Source organism: Molossus molossus, unplaced genomic scaffold, assembly GCF_014108415.1.
Source record: "Molossus molossus isolate mMolMol1 unplaced genomic scaffold, mMolMol1.p scaffold_m16_p_17, whole genome shotgun sequence".
In the NCBI taxonomy this organism is placed as follows: domain Eukaryota; kingdom Metazoa; phylum Chordata; class Mammalia; order Chiroptera; family Molossidae; genus Molossus; species Molossus molossus.
In genome coordinates, this window is record NW_023425352.1 from 30,301,676 (window position 1) to 30,319,784 (window position 18,109).

Below are 18,109 nucleotides of genomic sequence, written 5' to 3' on the forward strand. Positions count from 1 at the left end.
TTATTTTAACTTTCCCCCTTTTCTTAAATTTGTAAGATAGAGAAGGTTGAAAAATGGAAAAAAAAAAAAAACAAAACAGAGAGAGAGTTCTCTGCTGGTAAAAAATTAAGAAAAAAAGAGCCCTGGCCAGTTTGGTTCAGTGGTTGGAGCATTGGCCTGCAGACCAGAGTCCTGGGTTTGGTTCCCGCTAGGGGCACGTACCAAAAAAAGAAAAAAAAATTGGGGAATGAAATTGCCTTGAGGCAGACAGAGATGGATTTAATAGAACTCGAGCTAGAAATTTTAACAGCTTAATTTAGGGATGGAATCTTTTATCTTTGGTGGAAAGACCTGCAAGTCTGTTAGAGACAGGTATAATGCATATACATGTCAGAAGCAGCACTTCAGCTGTAAAATGGAGACATTAATACCCTATGTAAGGAAACCCTTACGTCCCAGACTGTCAAGGCTCATGTCTTCGAAATAGAGGAAAAGGAGTTAGGCAGTTTATCGTGCCATATTCCCAAAAGTGTTTAAAATGGGAAAGGAGCCCAGCCAGTGTGGTTCAGTGGTTGAGCGTTGACCCATGCACCAAAAGGTCACCAGTTCAATTGCCCTTCAGGGCACATGTCCAAATTGTGGGCCAAACCCCTAGCGGGGGGCATGCAGGAGGCGGCCAGTCGATGTTCTCTCTCATCAATGTTTCTATCTCTCTCTCCCTCCCTTCCTCTCTCTCTAAAAATTAATAAAGAAAAAAAGTATTAAAAATAAATAAATAAATAAATGGGGGCAGGAGTTGTCACAGGATTTAACTGTACAAGACCAGAGCAGGCGAGGAACTCAGGAAACATGGGAGAATCGTTAACAAGAGCAAAGCCTCAGGCAAAAGCAATCATTAATGTAACCCCAGAGGCCTTTGGTCTGTCAATCTTTTAAACCTCATAGCCCTCAAAGTCTGATGATGGGCAGAGATAGGCTCCAGGACTTCTATGTCAAAGGTGGAGGGAAGAGAAATGACTGTTGTCAGTACCTAGTCTGAGTATGTACGAAGCAGAAAAGGGATAGTTGAAGATTATCAACTGAAGATGGAGATTAAGTAAAAATTTGCCTTTATTTATACTACAGAAAACCCCTGGTACAATGATCTAATTTGTGTAAATATTTTAAATCAGAGAAGTTAACAAGCCATTCCAAAGGATGGCTGAAAATATTCTGCCGTTTGGCCAAGAGTAACACCTTTATGTTACTAGCAAGTGATGACTTACACCAGAGGTGGAAGGCTTATCTGATAGGATATAATCAAGTACCTGGAAAAATGGAACCCCACCACTTGATGAACAATCCACACTAGCATCTACAGATGGCTCTTGACTTGGAGGTTCTTCAACAGTGTGCTCCAAAACTGTCTTTTCTTCATCGGAGTCCTAAAATAAGAAGCTGGATGGGTGATTTAGTCCAAGGACTTAAAAAAATCTTCCCAAAAGTAAAGGCAGTTTTTTTTCAGAGATAACACAATATCCATTGTATAAAAGTTAAACCTCAACAAAATCAGTTAGTGTACAAACTAATGAAAATAATCCCTAATATGTCTTGATATAGAGAAGTACCTAAAATAAAATGTTAAAAGTAGTATTCTCAGAATAATGGGATTATAGTTTATTTTCTTCTTTGTTACTTTCTGATTTCCCAACTCTTCCATAATTACTATACCTCAGAGCACAGATTGTGGAGCTTGTCTAGGTTCTAATTCCAACTCCATTCTTGTGACTTGGGACAATATAATTCTTAGTTTCCTCACCTACAGGATGGGGATAGCACTAGCATCCTCCTCACAGGGTTATTGAGAGAATTAAATGAGTAAATATATATGTAAAGTGCTTAGAACAGTGTCTGGCACAAAAGCACAATGTAAATAGTAGATATTATTATCCATTAGTCTAATAATTAAAAAATGGCCAGAGTAAAAGAAACATGCTTAATTGTCAAGCAATTATAATGAATGAGAGACAGGGTAGGATAGAAAGGCAAAGAATAAAATTCTTCACATGACGCTGATGACATCAGGAATTTATGGGAGAGCTCTAAAATTATGAGTCTTTAAATTTTACCTGACTGGTGTCTTCTTTGTTGTTTTCTGAACAGCTTAACATCATTAACAGCTCAGGCTGTTTCCTTTTCAACTGATCAAGGAGCTGTTCACGTGGTTCAGTTCTCACCAGTGTTGATGGATATACATAATTTCTCCTCTGTGGTGTCGTACCTTTAGTAGACATCATTTAAGTTGGAAAAATTGAAGTGTGGGATATGAATAAGATGTTTTTTATAAATGCCAGAACTTATACTAGTCTTGTCACCTATCAGGCATATACTGCTTACAACTAATATTTCCTAACTTGACAACTGATCATAAATAGACACACAATTTGTTTTCAAGAATCAACCTACCCTCAAACATAAAATTTTTACATCTAGGACTGTACAAAAGATGTGTTGTAGGCTCTAAAAGGAATCAGAATATTCTGATAAAAGGCAGCATTATTGGAATAAGAGTAGTTTTCTCAACATGATCACACTTTGATAGGGATGATCATTTCACTGTAAGTTTGGTGGGAGCTAAATATAAACCAATTACATTTCTTTTTAATGAACACATGTTCTCATACAAGGGCACTCACCTTTTTGCTTAATATTTATATTCCTAATTTTATTGAAAACTAAACAAAAAAATTACAGGACTCTTGGGAAAAAATAAAATAATATTTAGCACCAAATCCTTTTATAATTGCTTTTAAAAAAAGCTTTGCCCTGGCCAGGTTGGCTCAGCGGTTAGAGCGTCAGCCTGCAGTCCAGAAATACCCAAGTTCAGTTCCCACTGAGGGCACATGCCTTGGTTGCAGTGTGTCCCCGACCCTGGTCGGGTCATGCGGGTGGCAGCCACTCAATATGTCCCTTTCACATTGATGTTTCTCTCTCCCCTCCCCCCCCCACTGTATCTGAACAAAAAGTAGAAAAATGTCCTCGAGTAAGGATAAAAAAAAAAAGCTTTTAAGTAGAATTTATATACCATAAAATTTACTGAATTGTTTTTTAGTAAATTTCCGGGGTGTGCAACCATTGCCACAATCCAATGAATAACTCAATTACTCATCCTGTGCTAAATAGCTTGTTATACCTTCTTCCATGATGGCTTCCCTGAATCCTTGTAGCCTACACTGGTATTTGCAACCTCTGACCTCCCAAAATTATGATTCATAAATGTCAATCTAACAGCCCATGACAAAATGAGAGGCACACATAAGACAATGCAGCCTTAGCCAAATAGTTCGGTTGGTTAGAGCACTGTTCCAATATGCAGAGGTTGTGAGTATGATTTCCAGTCAGGGCACATACAAAAATCAATCAATGAATGCATAAGTAAGTAGAACAATATATATTTCTCTCTCTCTCTAAAATCAATAAAAAAAATAATGAAAAAAAGAGGGGACTTCCGGTCAAGATGGCGGCGTAGGTAAACGCGGTATCACATCCTCCCACAACCACATCAAAGTTACAACTAAACTACAGAACAACCATCATTCAAAGCCGCCTGAAATCAAGCTGGATGGAAGTCCTACAACTACGGAATTAAAGCAGCAGCCACATCCAGACTGGTAGGAGGGGCGGAGGCAGAGGGGCTGGTCCCACACCCACATGTGGCGGATAAAAATCAGGAGGACACCTTGGCTGGGAAGATCCTCCCTGAGGACTGAGGGGTCCCACACCAGATGCCCCACTCAGGATTCCAGTGCCAGGAAGAGAAGTCCCCATAACTTCTGGCTGGAAAAACAATGGGAACTGAGGCTCAGGGAGGCTGAGGCAGCTGGAGCCCCAGGCAGCTCCTTAAAGGGCCCGCGCATGGACTTAGCGGACTCACTCCCTCTAAGCTCAGAGGGGAGGCAGCTCGAGGGGCGCCAGAGACATACAGGGAAGAACTGAGCTGTTTGGCACTGGAGTGAGGGCTGGAGAGGGGGCTTTCTCCAGGAAAGATGTGCTGTCAGAGGCCTTTGTTCCTTTGGTGAGCCCTTCCCTGGGGTGGCAGACAGCCGCCATATCTGGGACTCCTAACCTGGTTGCCCCGCTCTGGTGATTCCCTGAGGCCCTGCCCCACCCAACTTTCAGGCCCACCCAAGCTGTTGCCAGTTGCTTTACCATAGGATTGGCCTGTCTTGGATCCTGCTTCAGGTTTTCCTAAATTCTTTCAAACAAGCAGCATCTGGTCTTAGATAGCCCCATACCTCTAGTTAAGTAATACACAGAAACAAACACAGGGAGGCAGCCAAAATGAGGAGACAAAGAAACAGGTCCCAAATGAAAGAACAGAACAAAACCCCAAGAAAAGAACTAAGCGAAATGGAGATAAGCAATCTAACAGATGCTGAGTTCAAAATACTGCTTATAAGAAAGCTCAATGAACTTAGTGAGGGCCTCAAGAGCATAAAAAAGGACCAGTCAGAAATGATGGATGCACAGTCAGAAATGAAGGAGGCATTAACTGAAATAAAGAATAATTTACACAGATTCAATAGTAGAGTACGTAAATCCAAGAAGCAAACCACTGATTTGGATATAAGGAAGCAAAAAACACCCAATCAGAACAGCAAAAAGAAAAAAGAATCCAAAAAAATGAGGATAGTGTAAGGAGCCTCTGGGACAACTTCAAGCGTACCAACATTCGTATTTTGGGGGTACCAGAAGGAGAAGAGAAAAAACAAGAAGTTGAAAACCTGTTTGAAACAATAATGGCAGAAAACTTTCCTAACTTCGTGAAGGAAACAGACATACAAGTCCAGGAAGCACAGAGTCCCGAACAAGATGAACGCCAAGAGGCCCACACCAAGACACATCATCATCAAAATGCAAAACGTTCAAGACAAAGAGAGAATCTTAAAAGCAGCAAGAGAGCCCTGGCCAGTTTGGCTCAGCGGTTAGAGCAGTGGCCTGCGGTCCAGAGAGACCCGGGTTCGGTTCCCACTAAGGGCACATACCTCGGTTGCAGTTCATCCCCAGCCCAGGTTGGGATGTGCGGGTGGCAACCACTCGATGTGTCCCTTTCACGTCGATGTTTCTCTCTCTCCCCCTCCCACTCTACCTGAACAAAATATGGGGGAAAAATAAAAAAATAATAATAATTAAAAAAAAAAGCGGCAAGAGAAAAGCAGTTAGTTACCTACAAGGGAGTTCCCATAAGGCTGTCAGCTGATTTCTCAAAAGAAACTTTGCAGGCCAGAAGGGAGTGGCAAGAAATATTCAGAGTGATGAAAAGCAAGAACCTACAACCAAGATTACTCTATCCTGCAAAGCTGTCATTTAGAATCGATGGCCATATAAAGAGTTTCCCAGACAAGAAAAAGTTAAAGGAGTTAGTTCATCACCACCAAATCGTTATTATATGAAACATGAAGGGTCTTTTTGAAGAAAAAGATAAAATATATGAACAAAAATGGCAATGAATATATATCTATCGACAATGGAATCTACAAACAAAATGAACAGGCAGAACAGAAACATTCTCATAGATACAGAGAACATTCTGTTGGTTGCCAGATGGGAAGGGGGTTGGGGGAATGGGTGAAAAAGGTGAGGGGATTAAGAAGTACAAATTCATTGCTAGACTGACAAACCTCAAAGGGAAAGGGGTTGGGGGGGGTGGGAAGAAATAAACCAAAGAACTTATATGCATAACCAATGGACACAGACAATAATGTGGGAAAAGGCAGGAGGGGGGCGGGAGTGGGGAGGAGGGTGTCAATGGGGAAAAATGAGGAACATCTGTAATACATTCAACAATAAAGATTTAAAAAAGAGCCCTGGCCAGTTTGGCTCAGCGGTTAGAGCGTCGGCCTGCGGTCCGGAGAGACCCGGGTTCGTTCCCGCTAAGGGCACGTGCTCCGGTTGCAGTTTGTCCCCGGCCCTAGTTGGTCGTGCGGGTGGCAGCCACTCGATGTGTCCCTTCACGTCGATGTTTCTCTCTCTCTCTCTCTCCCTTCCTCTCTCTCCCTCCCACTCTATCTATACAAAAAATGGAAAAATATCCTCGGGTGAGGATAAAAAAATAAAAAAAAAAAAAAAAAAAAAAAAAGATTTAAAAAAGAAAAAGAAAAAGCACACTGTGATGCGCTTTGCATTAAAGCAGATTTAATTACATTCCTCTAATTTTTATAAACAAAAATAAAGCAATGTAATTAAATAAATTACAGTGCTACATGGATGTTTGATTTTCTTTTTATTTATTTTTAAAATGTCTACTCTTAAGACAAAGCCAGTTCCCTGAATGTTTGTAAAATTTTGCTGAACTGCGATGCCCACATTTTTAGATGTGTCATCTATATCATATCTAATGCTTAGTTAAAGCTATTTTAGGGTTCCAATTTTTCCATATTTGAGTTGTTTACATGTGATGGTAAATTCCTAGCAGGTAATGGTAGGACCTAGTTTTTTTTTTAACATCTTGCACTATATAGGTTGAATTCCACTTTAAACATTTTAACAGTTCTGTTTCCCTCTTAAAGTACCTGTTGGGATATCCATTTTCAGATCCTGTTGTAGAAAGCAATTAAGCTTAGTCAAACCAATTTTTATGGTTTCATTAAGTTCTAGACTTTGTGCCATTAATTTTTCTTCATCAATATTTATCTGACCAAGAAAAATGTTACGCTGGTTCTCATTAGCTTCTTTATGTCCATTTAATTTTTCAGTAATCTCTGAACTTGCAGCCTTACAACCTTGGTTCACAACCTGTAAAATGATGCAAATGAGCCATTATTATTAAAACCAAAGTTGTCAATATATCATTTCCCCTTACCTTAAATTTTTCTATAAAAATTTTAAAATCACATGCAAAAGTAAAGAATTAATCCCCTTGTATTCACTACACAGCCTCAACATTTATAAACAAATGGGGTAAAGGATCGAATAAGATTGGCCATTTACTCCCCCACCCCACCTCCAGGATTATTTTGAAGCAAATCCTGTGTCATTTCATCAATTTACTTCAGTATTCATCTCTAAGAGTTAATAGCTTTTTAAAGACCATTCTCACATCAAAAAATTTAACACTGACTTCCTTTTTTTTCTTAATCCTCACCTGAGGACATTTTCCTGAATTTATCTTCAGATAGAGTGGGAGGGAGAGGGGGAGGAAAAGAGAGAGAACCATCAACGTGAAAGAGATACACTGAGTGGTTGCCACCCACACAACCCCAACCAGGACTGGGGACAAACTGCAACCGAGGTATGTGCCCTTAGCGGGAACCGAACCTGGGTCTCTCTGGACTGCGGGCCAACACTCTAACTGCTGAGCCAAAATGGCCAGGGCTCCTAAGTCTTTCTGACACAACCCCACTAATCTTTAATAGCTTCCTTACTGTTTGGTATGACAAGATCTCTAGGCTCATCTGGTACATTTCCTGCCTCAAACCTAAAATCAGCTATTTCTCCATTAGCTCTGGTTCCTTTCAATGAAAATAGCTTATGCAGCTTAAAATACTTAAATTCTTTTATCTAATTCCTAAGAATATCAGTGAAATTCTTTTACTGCACAGAAAGAAAAACCAAACCTACAAAGGTTGATGCAACTGTTAAGTTCAAACAAACCTACAAAATTGTCAAGTATCCTTTGAGTAAACAGAACAACATCCTAAATACTTAAAGCAATAACAGATTTGAATGTACTAAAAAAAGGAAAAAAGAATATAAAAGTGGAAGGTGTTAATATATCAAAAGACAGAGTGCCCTTAACTGAAGGAACTAACAAGTCAAAAACCAAGAGTAGATACAGATCAGACAAACATTAAATAATTTTGAGATCTAGCCTGGCTGGTGTGGCTCAGTGGATTGAGTGTCATCCCATGGACTGAGAGGTCCTGGTTCAATTCCCAGTCAGGGCACATGCCTGGGTTTCAGGCTTGATCTCCAGTAGGGGGCGTGCAGGGGGCAGCTGATAGATGTTTCTCTCTCACATCGATGTTTCTATTTCTCTCTCCCTTCCTCTCTAAAAGATCAATATATATGTATATATATTACACACACACACACTTAAATAATTTTGAGATCTAGGAGACATATACATAAAACAAAGTCAAGTGTAAGTATACTAACTATTACAAACTTAAAAATTTAAGTCATTCATTATATTTTAAAATGTCATTTGGTATGAAATCAATTCTTAGCCAAGAATATTAATTTTTTGATTATCACTATTCTCCCCAAAGTAGGTTCTAGTTACAAAGTTATTACCTCCAATAAGTTTTGAATTTCCTCTTCCCTTTTATTTAAGCAAGATACCCACTGTTCAGAAAAACAAAGTGTGCTTGTGTTCAGAGCCTCACATGTCTGTTCAATCTTTTGAGATGTTATTTCAAAGTTGTTATTCAGTTTATCACAGTGTTTCACACACTCTTCAACCAACTGTGTACCTTCTTGGTTAAAATGTCTGAGTTCCTGTGATAAGCCATCAGAATCAGCACAAAATTTTGTACTGTGAGAAGTTGTTTTGCTGAGTATATCCTTAGATTTCCTGTAGGAAAAGAGAACACTGTTAAAATGGAAAACTAAGACTCAAAGGATACATAATTTGCCCGAGATCACACAGCTCAAACATGGCTTCTTTAAACCCAGGCAGTCTAGCTCCCAGCGCCCATGTTCTTAGTCTTCCACACTGGGAGAAGGTATGCTTTGGCCAGTGTCTTTTCACAGCAGACTGACATTACATCTGCTATTAGATGACCTTTGAAAATGTCTTTTTTCATAACACCTTTCTCAGCCCTCCTCCAGATATGATGCTTTACTTGTCCTCTTAGAGTATTAACTGTACAATTATTAAAATGAAATGTGTTTATGTGTTTTATTCCCCCACCAGATTATGTTATTTAAGGGCATCTATAGCCTCTAGTCTAGTCCCTAAACTGTCCACAGTCATTCTGTTGTTAAGCAGTTTTGCCTTGCTTATGAAGTAAATCATAAAAATTATGAATCTTACAAAAGTCAACTATAAGGCTCTCTAATAAAAAGAAATATTAGTGTGTGACAAACTATACACATAGTGCACACAGCACAGAAAAACATAACCCTGACATAAAACTAATGTCAGTTAAAATATACATTTAAATGCATTGGAGGCTTCCATCTCTCACTAAGGTTCCCTATATATAGCACCACAGAATAAACTTACAGGAATAAAAGTTACCCTCTATTACCACTAGATGGTACACCATGTGAGTAAACCAATTGAGTAAGCAAATGTGTTAAAACCAAAGTGCAACCACAGATTAAGTAGAAATGATTGGAACAACAAAAGAAGTGGTAAACTTGGAGACTATCAACACAAATCTATCCCCTCAAGGAATCACAACCTAGTGGGGAGATGAAATTTATTCAGAAGTGACTACAATCTATGACAATAAATGCCAAAGGCGGTGGGTCTCACATTTTAGTATACATAAATCTCACCAAGATTCCTGGATCCTACTCCTGATTCTTTTACATGTAGACAATGCTAGGAAGATAGGAAAATGACTTGCCTACACATTAAAGAAGGTATACCATAGTTCCCTACCCTTCCCATTTCTTTTTTTTTTTTATCCTCACCCAAGGACATTTTTCCATTTTTTGTCCAGATAGAGCGGGAGGGAGAGAGAGGAAGAGAGAGAGAGAGAAACATCGATGTGAAGGGACACATCGAGTGGCTGCCACCCGCACGACCAACCAGGGCCGGGGACAAACTGCAACCAACGTACGTGCCCTTAGCGGGAACCGAACCCGGGTCTCTCTGTACCGCAGGCCGACACTCTAACCGCTGAGCCAAACCGGCCAGGGCCCCTTCCCATTTCAATCCTACTCCTAGTATTATCCCCTTCAAAGCTATGGAAGAAGCCAGAAATCCTTAAGTCTAAACATTAGGAAAACAAAGTAGGGAAACACTTTCAAGATTCGAATTCTAAAAAGAAGTGTTCAGAACAGAACATGATATAATGAACAGGTACCAACAACAGGACTAAAAAATGGATGATAGATTTAGGTAGTAAGATAGGTGATAGCCAGAATTCTAGAGAGGCACTGTTCAATAAAAACATAACATGAGCCCTGGCCATTTTGGCTCAGCAGTTAGTGTCAGCCTGCGGTCGAGAGAGACCTGGGTTCGGTTCCCGCTGAGGGCATGTACCTCAGTTGCAGTCTGTCCCTGGCCCTGGTTGGGTCGTGGGGGTGGTGGCCACTTGAGGTGTCCCTTTCACATCAATATCTATCTCTCTCTCTCTATCTCTCTCTCCTTCCCTCCCACTCTATCTGAATAAAAAATGGAAAAAAATGTCCTCGGGTGAGGATAAAAAAACAAAAAGACAAACAAACAAAAAAAACAAAAATATATAACATGAGCCACATATACAATAAAAACTTCTAGAAAGCAACAAATGAATAAGCAAAACAACCTCACAGACACAGACAGCAGTATGGTGGTTACCAGAGGGGAAGGGTAGTGGGGAGAAGTTGACAAGAGTAAAGGGGTTAAATATATGATGACAGAAGAAGGCGACTTTGGGTAATGAGTAATATACAGATGATGTTCATTGTTGTTATTATATATAAGATTATGAATATTTTATTTTTATTGTTTACAGTATTACAGATGTCCCCCAATCCCACCCCCTTTCTGTCCTCCTAAGCCCTGCCCCATCCCAGGACTTCACCACACTATTGTCTGTGTCCACTGGCTATGCATATATGTATATAAGTTCTTTGGTTAATCTCTTCCCGTCTCCCCCCATAGCCTCCCTGAGATATCCCAGCCTGTTTCATGCCTCTGTGCCTCTGGACCTATTTTGTTCAATACAGATGATGTATTATGGAACTGTACACTTGAAACCTATATTATCTTATTAACCAATGCCACCCCAATAAATTTAATAACATTAAAAAAAATAAAAATCTGGCCCTGGCCGGTTTGGCTCAGCGGTTAGAGCGTCAGCCTGAGGTCCAGAGAGACCGGGGTTCGGTTCCCGCTAAGGGCACGTACCTTGGTTGCAGTTTGTCCCCGGCCCTGGTTGGTCGTGCGGGTGGCAGCCACTCGATGTGTCCCTTTCATGTCGATGTTTCTCTCCCTCTCTCTCTCTCTCTTCCTCTCTCTCCCTCCCACTCTATCTGAACAAAAAAAAAAAAAAGGAAAAATATCCTCGGGTGAGGATAAAAAATCTGTAATAGTCATACTAAAAAAGACAACAGATAAAGCAATCAGAGTAATAACGTATTGAGTGTATATAGCATATGTAAAAATAAAAACAATGTATAAGAAATGAGGAGAAATTGGAAATATACTGTTAAAAGTTCCTTTCATTACACATAAAACATCAAATTATTTAAAGGTGGATTAAAATTATTTGAAAATGTTTGTTATTAATCTAGAAAAAAACACTTAAAAAGTAATTTAGAAAGTATAACTGATAAGTCAATGGAAGAGATAAAATGGAAACATAAAAATGCTCAACTTAAACTAGAAAAGGAAAAAAGGAAACAGCACAAATGATACAACAAACAGAAAACAGCAAAATGGTAGATTTTAATCCAACTATATCAATACTTTAAATGAGAATGGTCTAAACACAGCAGTTAAAGTTCGCATTGTTAAATTTAATGAGAAAACAAGACCCAATTATGAGACCCAATATTTAATCCACTTTAAATATAAACACTTAGGTCAAAGTAAAGAAATGGAGGGAGAAAGATAAATTATGCAAATAGCAATAAAAGGAAAGCTGAAGTATTTATATTAATTTCAGACAAAATGGACTTCAGAACAAGGAAGAATATCAGGTATAAAAAAAGAATATTACATAATGTTAAAGGGGTCAATTTTCCAAGACATATCAACCTTAAATGTGTATGCGTCTAACAACAAAATATCACGAGGCAAAAACTGAGAATTGATAAGAGAAACAGACAAATCCACAATTATAGTGGGAGATTTCAACACCCATCTCTTAGAACACTTCATCCATGAACAGCAAAATACATATTATTCTCATATGGGCAGACAAAAAATAACACTGAAAGGGCTCTTAAAATTAAATAGTATTGGAACCACAGTCCACTAAAGGGGGCCACCAACACCTGCATGCTAAAACTAAACAGAATGAATGTCTGCTAAAAAAGACTTAAATATGATTTTGAATCTCCTAAAATAATAACCAAAATGTTCAAAATACAATCCAAAACAACTCTGGAAAGTCACAACTTATTGAATGAGAAAAGGTAACAGGTGCCAACATTGAGATAATTCATATAATGGAATGATCTGGCAAGGATTTTAAGGCAGGCATCATAAAAATGTTTCAATGAACAATTATAATACCTCTGGAAAAAAATCTTAGCAACGACATAGACCAGACAAAAAAATAAAGCAAATGAAAATTATAACCCCCTCCAAAAAAATACCTCATTCAATGGATTATCAGTAAATTAGAGATGACAGAGGAAGAATCAGTGAACATAAAGACAGATCATAGAGTATCTGAACAACAAAGGGAAAAGAGATGATGATATATCTATAGCCTCAGAGACCAATGACCATAATACAAGATCTAACATTTGCGTCATCAAGGTCCTAGAAGCAGAGGAGAAAGAGTATAGGGCTGAAAAATGTTCAAAGAAATAAAAGACAAAAATGTCCAAGTTTGGTGAAAGGCATTAAGGATAGTGTGTTCAGTTCCTGATCAGGGCACATGTGGAAGGCAACTGATTGATGTTTCTCTCTCTCTCTCCCCCCCCTTCCTCTCTCACTCTCTCTCTCCAATCAATGAAAAACATATCCTCAGATGAGGATTAAAAGAAAGAAAAAAACTAAAACAAAGAAAAAAAATATCTTAAAAACAGCTACAGAGAAATAGCCTACAAAGGAATAATTATTTAAATGACCGAAGATTTCTCATGAAGGCCAAAAGGAAATAGAACAACGTATTCCAGATGCTGAAAGAAAAGACCTGTCAAGCCTGAATTCTATATCCAGTAAAAGTATCTTTCAGGATGAGTGAGAAAATCAAGGCATTTTCAGACCAAGGAAAAGAGAATTTGTGGCAAGCAGACCTACCCTCAAAGGCTAAAGGAAGTTTTCCAAAAAATAAGGAAGCTTGAATATTCAGTTTGAAACTATTTAATATACAAAAATAGGGCTAAGTATAATAGAAAATCATCTCCTTCTGAATTTAGAATATCCATATGCAAAAAACTGAAATATGACAAACCTCACAACTTAGACAAAATATTTAAATGAATCATGAATTTAAATCTTACATGGGGTGCCCACTTAAGCGGCACATATACTAAAATTGGAATAATACACAGATCCAATTAGCATGACCCCTGTGCAAGGGTGACATGCAAATTTGTGAAGCATTCCATATTTTTAATATATTTTGAGATATATATATGAATATATATATTTATATATATATGAAAGGCAAATATTTTTCTCCTATTCTGTAGGTTGTAATTTCATTCTTGATTATGTCCTTTGATGTACAAATGTTTTTATTTATTTATTTATTTTTTATCCTCACCCGAGGACATTTTTTCATTTTTTTGTTCAGACAGAGTGGGAGGGAGAGAGAGGAAGAGAGAGAGAGAGAAACATCGACGCAAAAGGTAACATCAAGTGGCTGCCACCCACACGACCCAACCATGGCCGTGGACAAACTGCAACCGAGGTATATGCCCTTAGCGGGAACAGAACCCAGGTCTCTCTGGACCGCAGGCTGATGCTCTAACCGCTGACCCAAACCAGCCAGGGCTAAATGTTTTTATTTCGATGAAGTCTGACTTATATATATATATATTTTTTCCCTTTGGTGTCAAATCTAAGAATCTATTGCCAAGCCTGAATTTCTGATTTATCCCATGTTTTCTTCTATGAATTTTATTTTGCATATGGAGTGAAGCAGAGGAACAATTTCATCCATTTTATGTGGTTATCCAGTGGTCCCAGCACCATTTGTTGAAGACACCCTTTTTATGGATTAAATAGTCTTGGCACCCTTGATGAAAATAAATTGGCCATAGGTGTTTTGGTTAACATCTAGATTTCAATTCTATTCCATTGGTCTTGTTTTCTATCTTTGTGCCAGAATTTTGTTGTTTTGATCATGGTAGCTTTGTAGTAAGTTTTAAAATTGGAACGTTGGGTCCTTCCCCTACACTTCCATATAAATTTAGAGGATGGGTTTTTTTTCCATTACTGCAAAAAGGCCTTTGAAGATTTTGATGGTGTTGCAATGAATCTTTATATTGCTTCAGGGAGTATTAGCATCTTATCATATTAAATCTTCCGCCCTGGCTGGTTTGGCTCAGCGGTTAAAGCATCAGCTGGGGAACCAAAGAGTTGTGGGTTCAATTCCAGTCAAGGGCAGGTACCTTGGTTGCAGTTTGGTCCCTAGCCCTGGTCAGGGTCATGTGGGAGGCAACCAATCGATGTGTCTCTCTCACATCTATGCCCCCCTCCCCCCACTATGTCTGAAGATAAATGGAAAAATATCTTTGGGTGAGGATTAAAAATAAATAAATAAATCATAATACTTATATATGGGTTTTTCAAAATAAGAATAGAGTAAGGAGCCTCTGGGACAACTTCTAGCATACCAACATTCGCATCATGGGGGTGCCAGAAAGAGAAAAGAGAAAGCAAAAATTTGAAAACCTATTTGAAAAAATAATGACAAAAACGTCCCTAACTTGGTGAAAAAAAACAGACATAAAGTCCAGGAAGCACAGAGAGTCCCAAACAAGATGAATCCAGAGATCCACACCAAGACACATCATAATTAAAATGCAAAAGGTTACAGAAAAAGGAAGAATCTTAAAAGCAGCAAGAGAGCCCTGGCCGATTTGGCTTAGCGGTTAAAGTGTTGGCCTGAGGTCCAGAGAGACCCAGGTTCGGTTCCCGCTAAGGGTGCGTACCTTGGTCGCAGTTTGTCTCCGGTCCTGGTTGGTCATGTGGGTGGCAGCCACTCAATGTGCCCCTTTCACATCGATGTTTCTCTCTCTCTTTCTCTCCCTCCCACTCTATCTGAACAAAAAATGGAAAAAAAAAAAATGTCCTTGGGTGAGGATAAAAAAAAAAAAAGCAGCAAGAGAAAAGCAGTAAGTTACCTACACAGGAGCTCCCATAAGACTGTCAGCTGATTTCTCAACAAAAACTTTACAAGCCAGAAGGGAGTGGCAAGAAATATTCAAAGTGATAAACAGCAATGACCTACAACCAAGATTATTCTATCCTTTTTTATTTTTATTTTATCCTTACCCAAGGACATTTTTCCATTTTTTGTTCAGATAGAGTGGGAGGGAGAGGGAAGGAGAGAGAGAGAGAGAGAGAGAGAGAGAGAGAGAGAGAGAGAGAGAGAAATCGATGTGAAAGGGACACATCGAGTGGCTGCCACCCGCATGACCAACCAGGGCCAGGGACTAACTGCAACCGAGGTACGCGCCCTTAGCAGGAACTGAACCCAGGTCTCTCTGGACCGCAGGCCAACGTTCCAACCACTGAGCCAAACCGGCCAGGGCCCACGATTATTCTAACCTGCAAAGCTATCAATTAGAATCAACAGACACACAGAGCTTCCCAGACAAGAAAAAGCCAAAGGAGTTCACCACCACCAAATCAGTATTATCTGAAATGTTGAAGGGTCTTCTTGAAGAAAAAGATAAAAAATATGAACAATTGCCCTGGCCGGTTTGACTCAGTGGTTTTAGTGGCTGCCCACAGACCAATGAGTCGAGGGTTTGGGTCTGGTCAAGGGCACATACCTCAGTTGTGGTTCGGCCTCAGCCCTGGTTGGGGTTGTGCAGGACGCAACAGGTCGGATGTGTTTTTCTCACATCAATGTTTCTTTCTCTCTCTCTCTCTCTCCCCCCCCCCGTCCCTCCCACTCTATCTGAAGATAAATAGAAAAATGTCCTCGAGTGAAGATTAAATATATATATGAATAAAATGGCAATAAATACATATCTGTCAACAATTGAATCTACAAACCAAATCAATAAGCAGAACAGACTCAGTCTCATAGATGCAGATAACTTTTTTATGGTTGCCAGATAAAAGGAGATTCAGCAGGATGGGAAAAAAAAGGTGAAGTGATTAAGAGGTACAAATTTGCCTGGCCGGTGTGACTCACTGATTGAGCATCGACCCATGCACCAAAAGGTCGCCAGTTCAATTCCCAGTCAGGGCACATGCCCAGGTTGTGGGCCCAATCACCAGTGGGGGGCATGCAGGAGGCAGCCAGTCGATGTTCTCTCTCATTGATGTTTCTCTCTCTCTCTCTCCCCGAAAATCAGTAAAGAAATAATTTTTTTTTTAAATGGATGCTAAGAGGAAAGGGATACTTGCAAAATTTCAAAGAATCTCTCCATAGTTCTTTATTAAATGCAGTGGAGAAATCTGGAAGACAACACTATAACCAAGTTATCAAAGTTAAATAAAACATCACCAATTATGCAGGTCTCGTGTACCTCTTGATATCTGAGATGCTATCACTTTCGTGGTACTCTTGATAATTGCAACTAATCATGAAGGCCAACCCCAACTGAGGGATATAAACATTCTATAGTCTTGAAAAAAGGAAAGGTTATGAAAGACAAAGACTGAGGAGCTGCACCAAATTAAAGGAGACTCAAGAGACATGACAAATGCAATGCATGATTCTGGATTAAATCCTAGACCAGGAAGAAATTTGTTTCCTTTTCCTATAAAGAACATTAGTGAGACAACTGAGGAAATTTTAATTGGGTGTGTATTATTAGGTAACAGTAATTATCAATATTAATTTTCTAATCTAAAATAATTATCTTCTGGTTATTATATAAGAGAATATCCTTGTGTTTAGAAAATACACATTGAAGTATTTAGGGAAAGTTGTGCAATCACATCTATAACTTATTCTCAGCTAGTTCAGAAAAGATATATATATTAGATGAGGAAATGGGAGGAATGAGAATGATAAAGCGAACATAATAAAATGTTAAATGAGACATTAGGTTGATAGTTTTTATACTATTTAAAGATTTTTATTTTTACTTATTTTTTAAATATGTTTTATTGACTTTTTTAGAGAGAGAGAGAAACATCGATGTGAGAAATATCGATCAGCTGCCTCCTGCATATCCCCTACTGGGAATGGAATCTGCAACCCAGCATATGTGCCGACTGGGAATTGAACCAGAACCTCTTAGTCCATGGGGCTGCTTAATCTACTGAGCTACACTGGCTGGGCTATTTAAAGCTTTTTAATCTAAAGTAATTTAAGGCAGAGAAAAGTTAAATAAAATTTTAAAACAACTTACTGCTCTGTATTTTTTTGGACATTATTAAGTGGTTTCTGGATGCTTTCACACTTTTCCTCCAAAGCACAGAATCTCTCTTCCCAAAGATTGATTAACTGGCAAAGTTCCTGTAAGAAAGGTGTGGGGAGGGGATAAAATTGAATTTATGGCACTTCAAACATTTTTCTATACTGACATGAAATATTTTCCTATAGGTGAGATTTATATAAATTCTTTAGAAGAGACCTTTACCTCTATCTCTCCCCCATAGAGGGAAGCAGTAGAGGTTGACATTAAAAGGATAATATTATTGGGGTATTTTTAAAAATAGTAAATAATTAGCAACTTTGTATTTTAATAATTACTTTCAGTGTACCTGTTAATTAACCAACTATACCAAAATGTCACATTATGTTTGAGAACCACTTTGACAAATACATACAGTTACTTCTTAACTTATAACACTATTGGAAGGAAGAAGTAATGCTTGGGTCAAGCAGTCCAAAATTATTATCAGTTACTAGAGCTGAAACATTTTACAGAAATTAGTTAGATCATATTAATAAAATGTCAATATAGAGTATTACCTTTACTTATACTTGGCATCTTTAAATACAAGCTCTTATAGGCATACAACATGCTAGGGACTTATACTGCAAAATGAAGAAGCTACACTGAAGACCAAGGAAGAGTTGAAAAGGCACCCAGCATTCTTATTCACTGTTCAGTCCATCTTTGACTAATACATCAGCTGATAAAACATATCTAACACTTTGCTTATGAATAAAGTCTG

At 38.6% G+C, this 18,109-nt stretch overlaps 1 protein-coding gene and 1 non-coding gene across 2 annotated transcripts in view; one reads left to right on the forward strand and one right to left on the reverse strand.

The window, feature by feature from the left end:
• The window catches only part of KIF11 (kinesin family member 11), a 60,155-nt gene that overhangs the window by 1,116 nt on the left and 40,930 nt on the right, over positions 1 to 18,109 (reverse strand). Inside the window, exons 17-21 of the mRNA XM_036265433.1 lie at positions 17,338 to 17,444; positions 8,254 to 8,533; positions 6,531 to 6,753; positions 2,088 to 2,239; positions 1,287 to 1,403 (exon numbers count right to left, since the gene is read on the reverse strand). Coding sequence (XP_036121326.1) covers positions 1,287 to 1,403; positions 2,088 to 2,239; positions 6,531 to 6,753; positions 8,254 to 8,533; positions 17,338 to 17,444 — 879 coding nt within the window. The remainder of the gene's footprint in view (positions 1 to 1,286; positions 1,404 to 2,087; positions 2,240 to 6,530; positions 6,754 to 8,253; positions 8,534 to 17,337; positions 17,445 to 18,109) is intronic.
• Positions 13,302 to 13,410, forward strand: LOC118632870. The gene has a single exon (XR_004960118.1). It is a non-coding gene; the product is annotated as a U6 spliceosomal RNA (small nuclear RNA).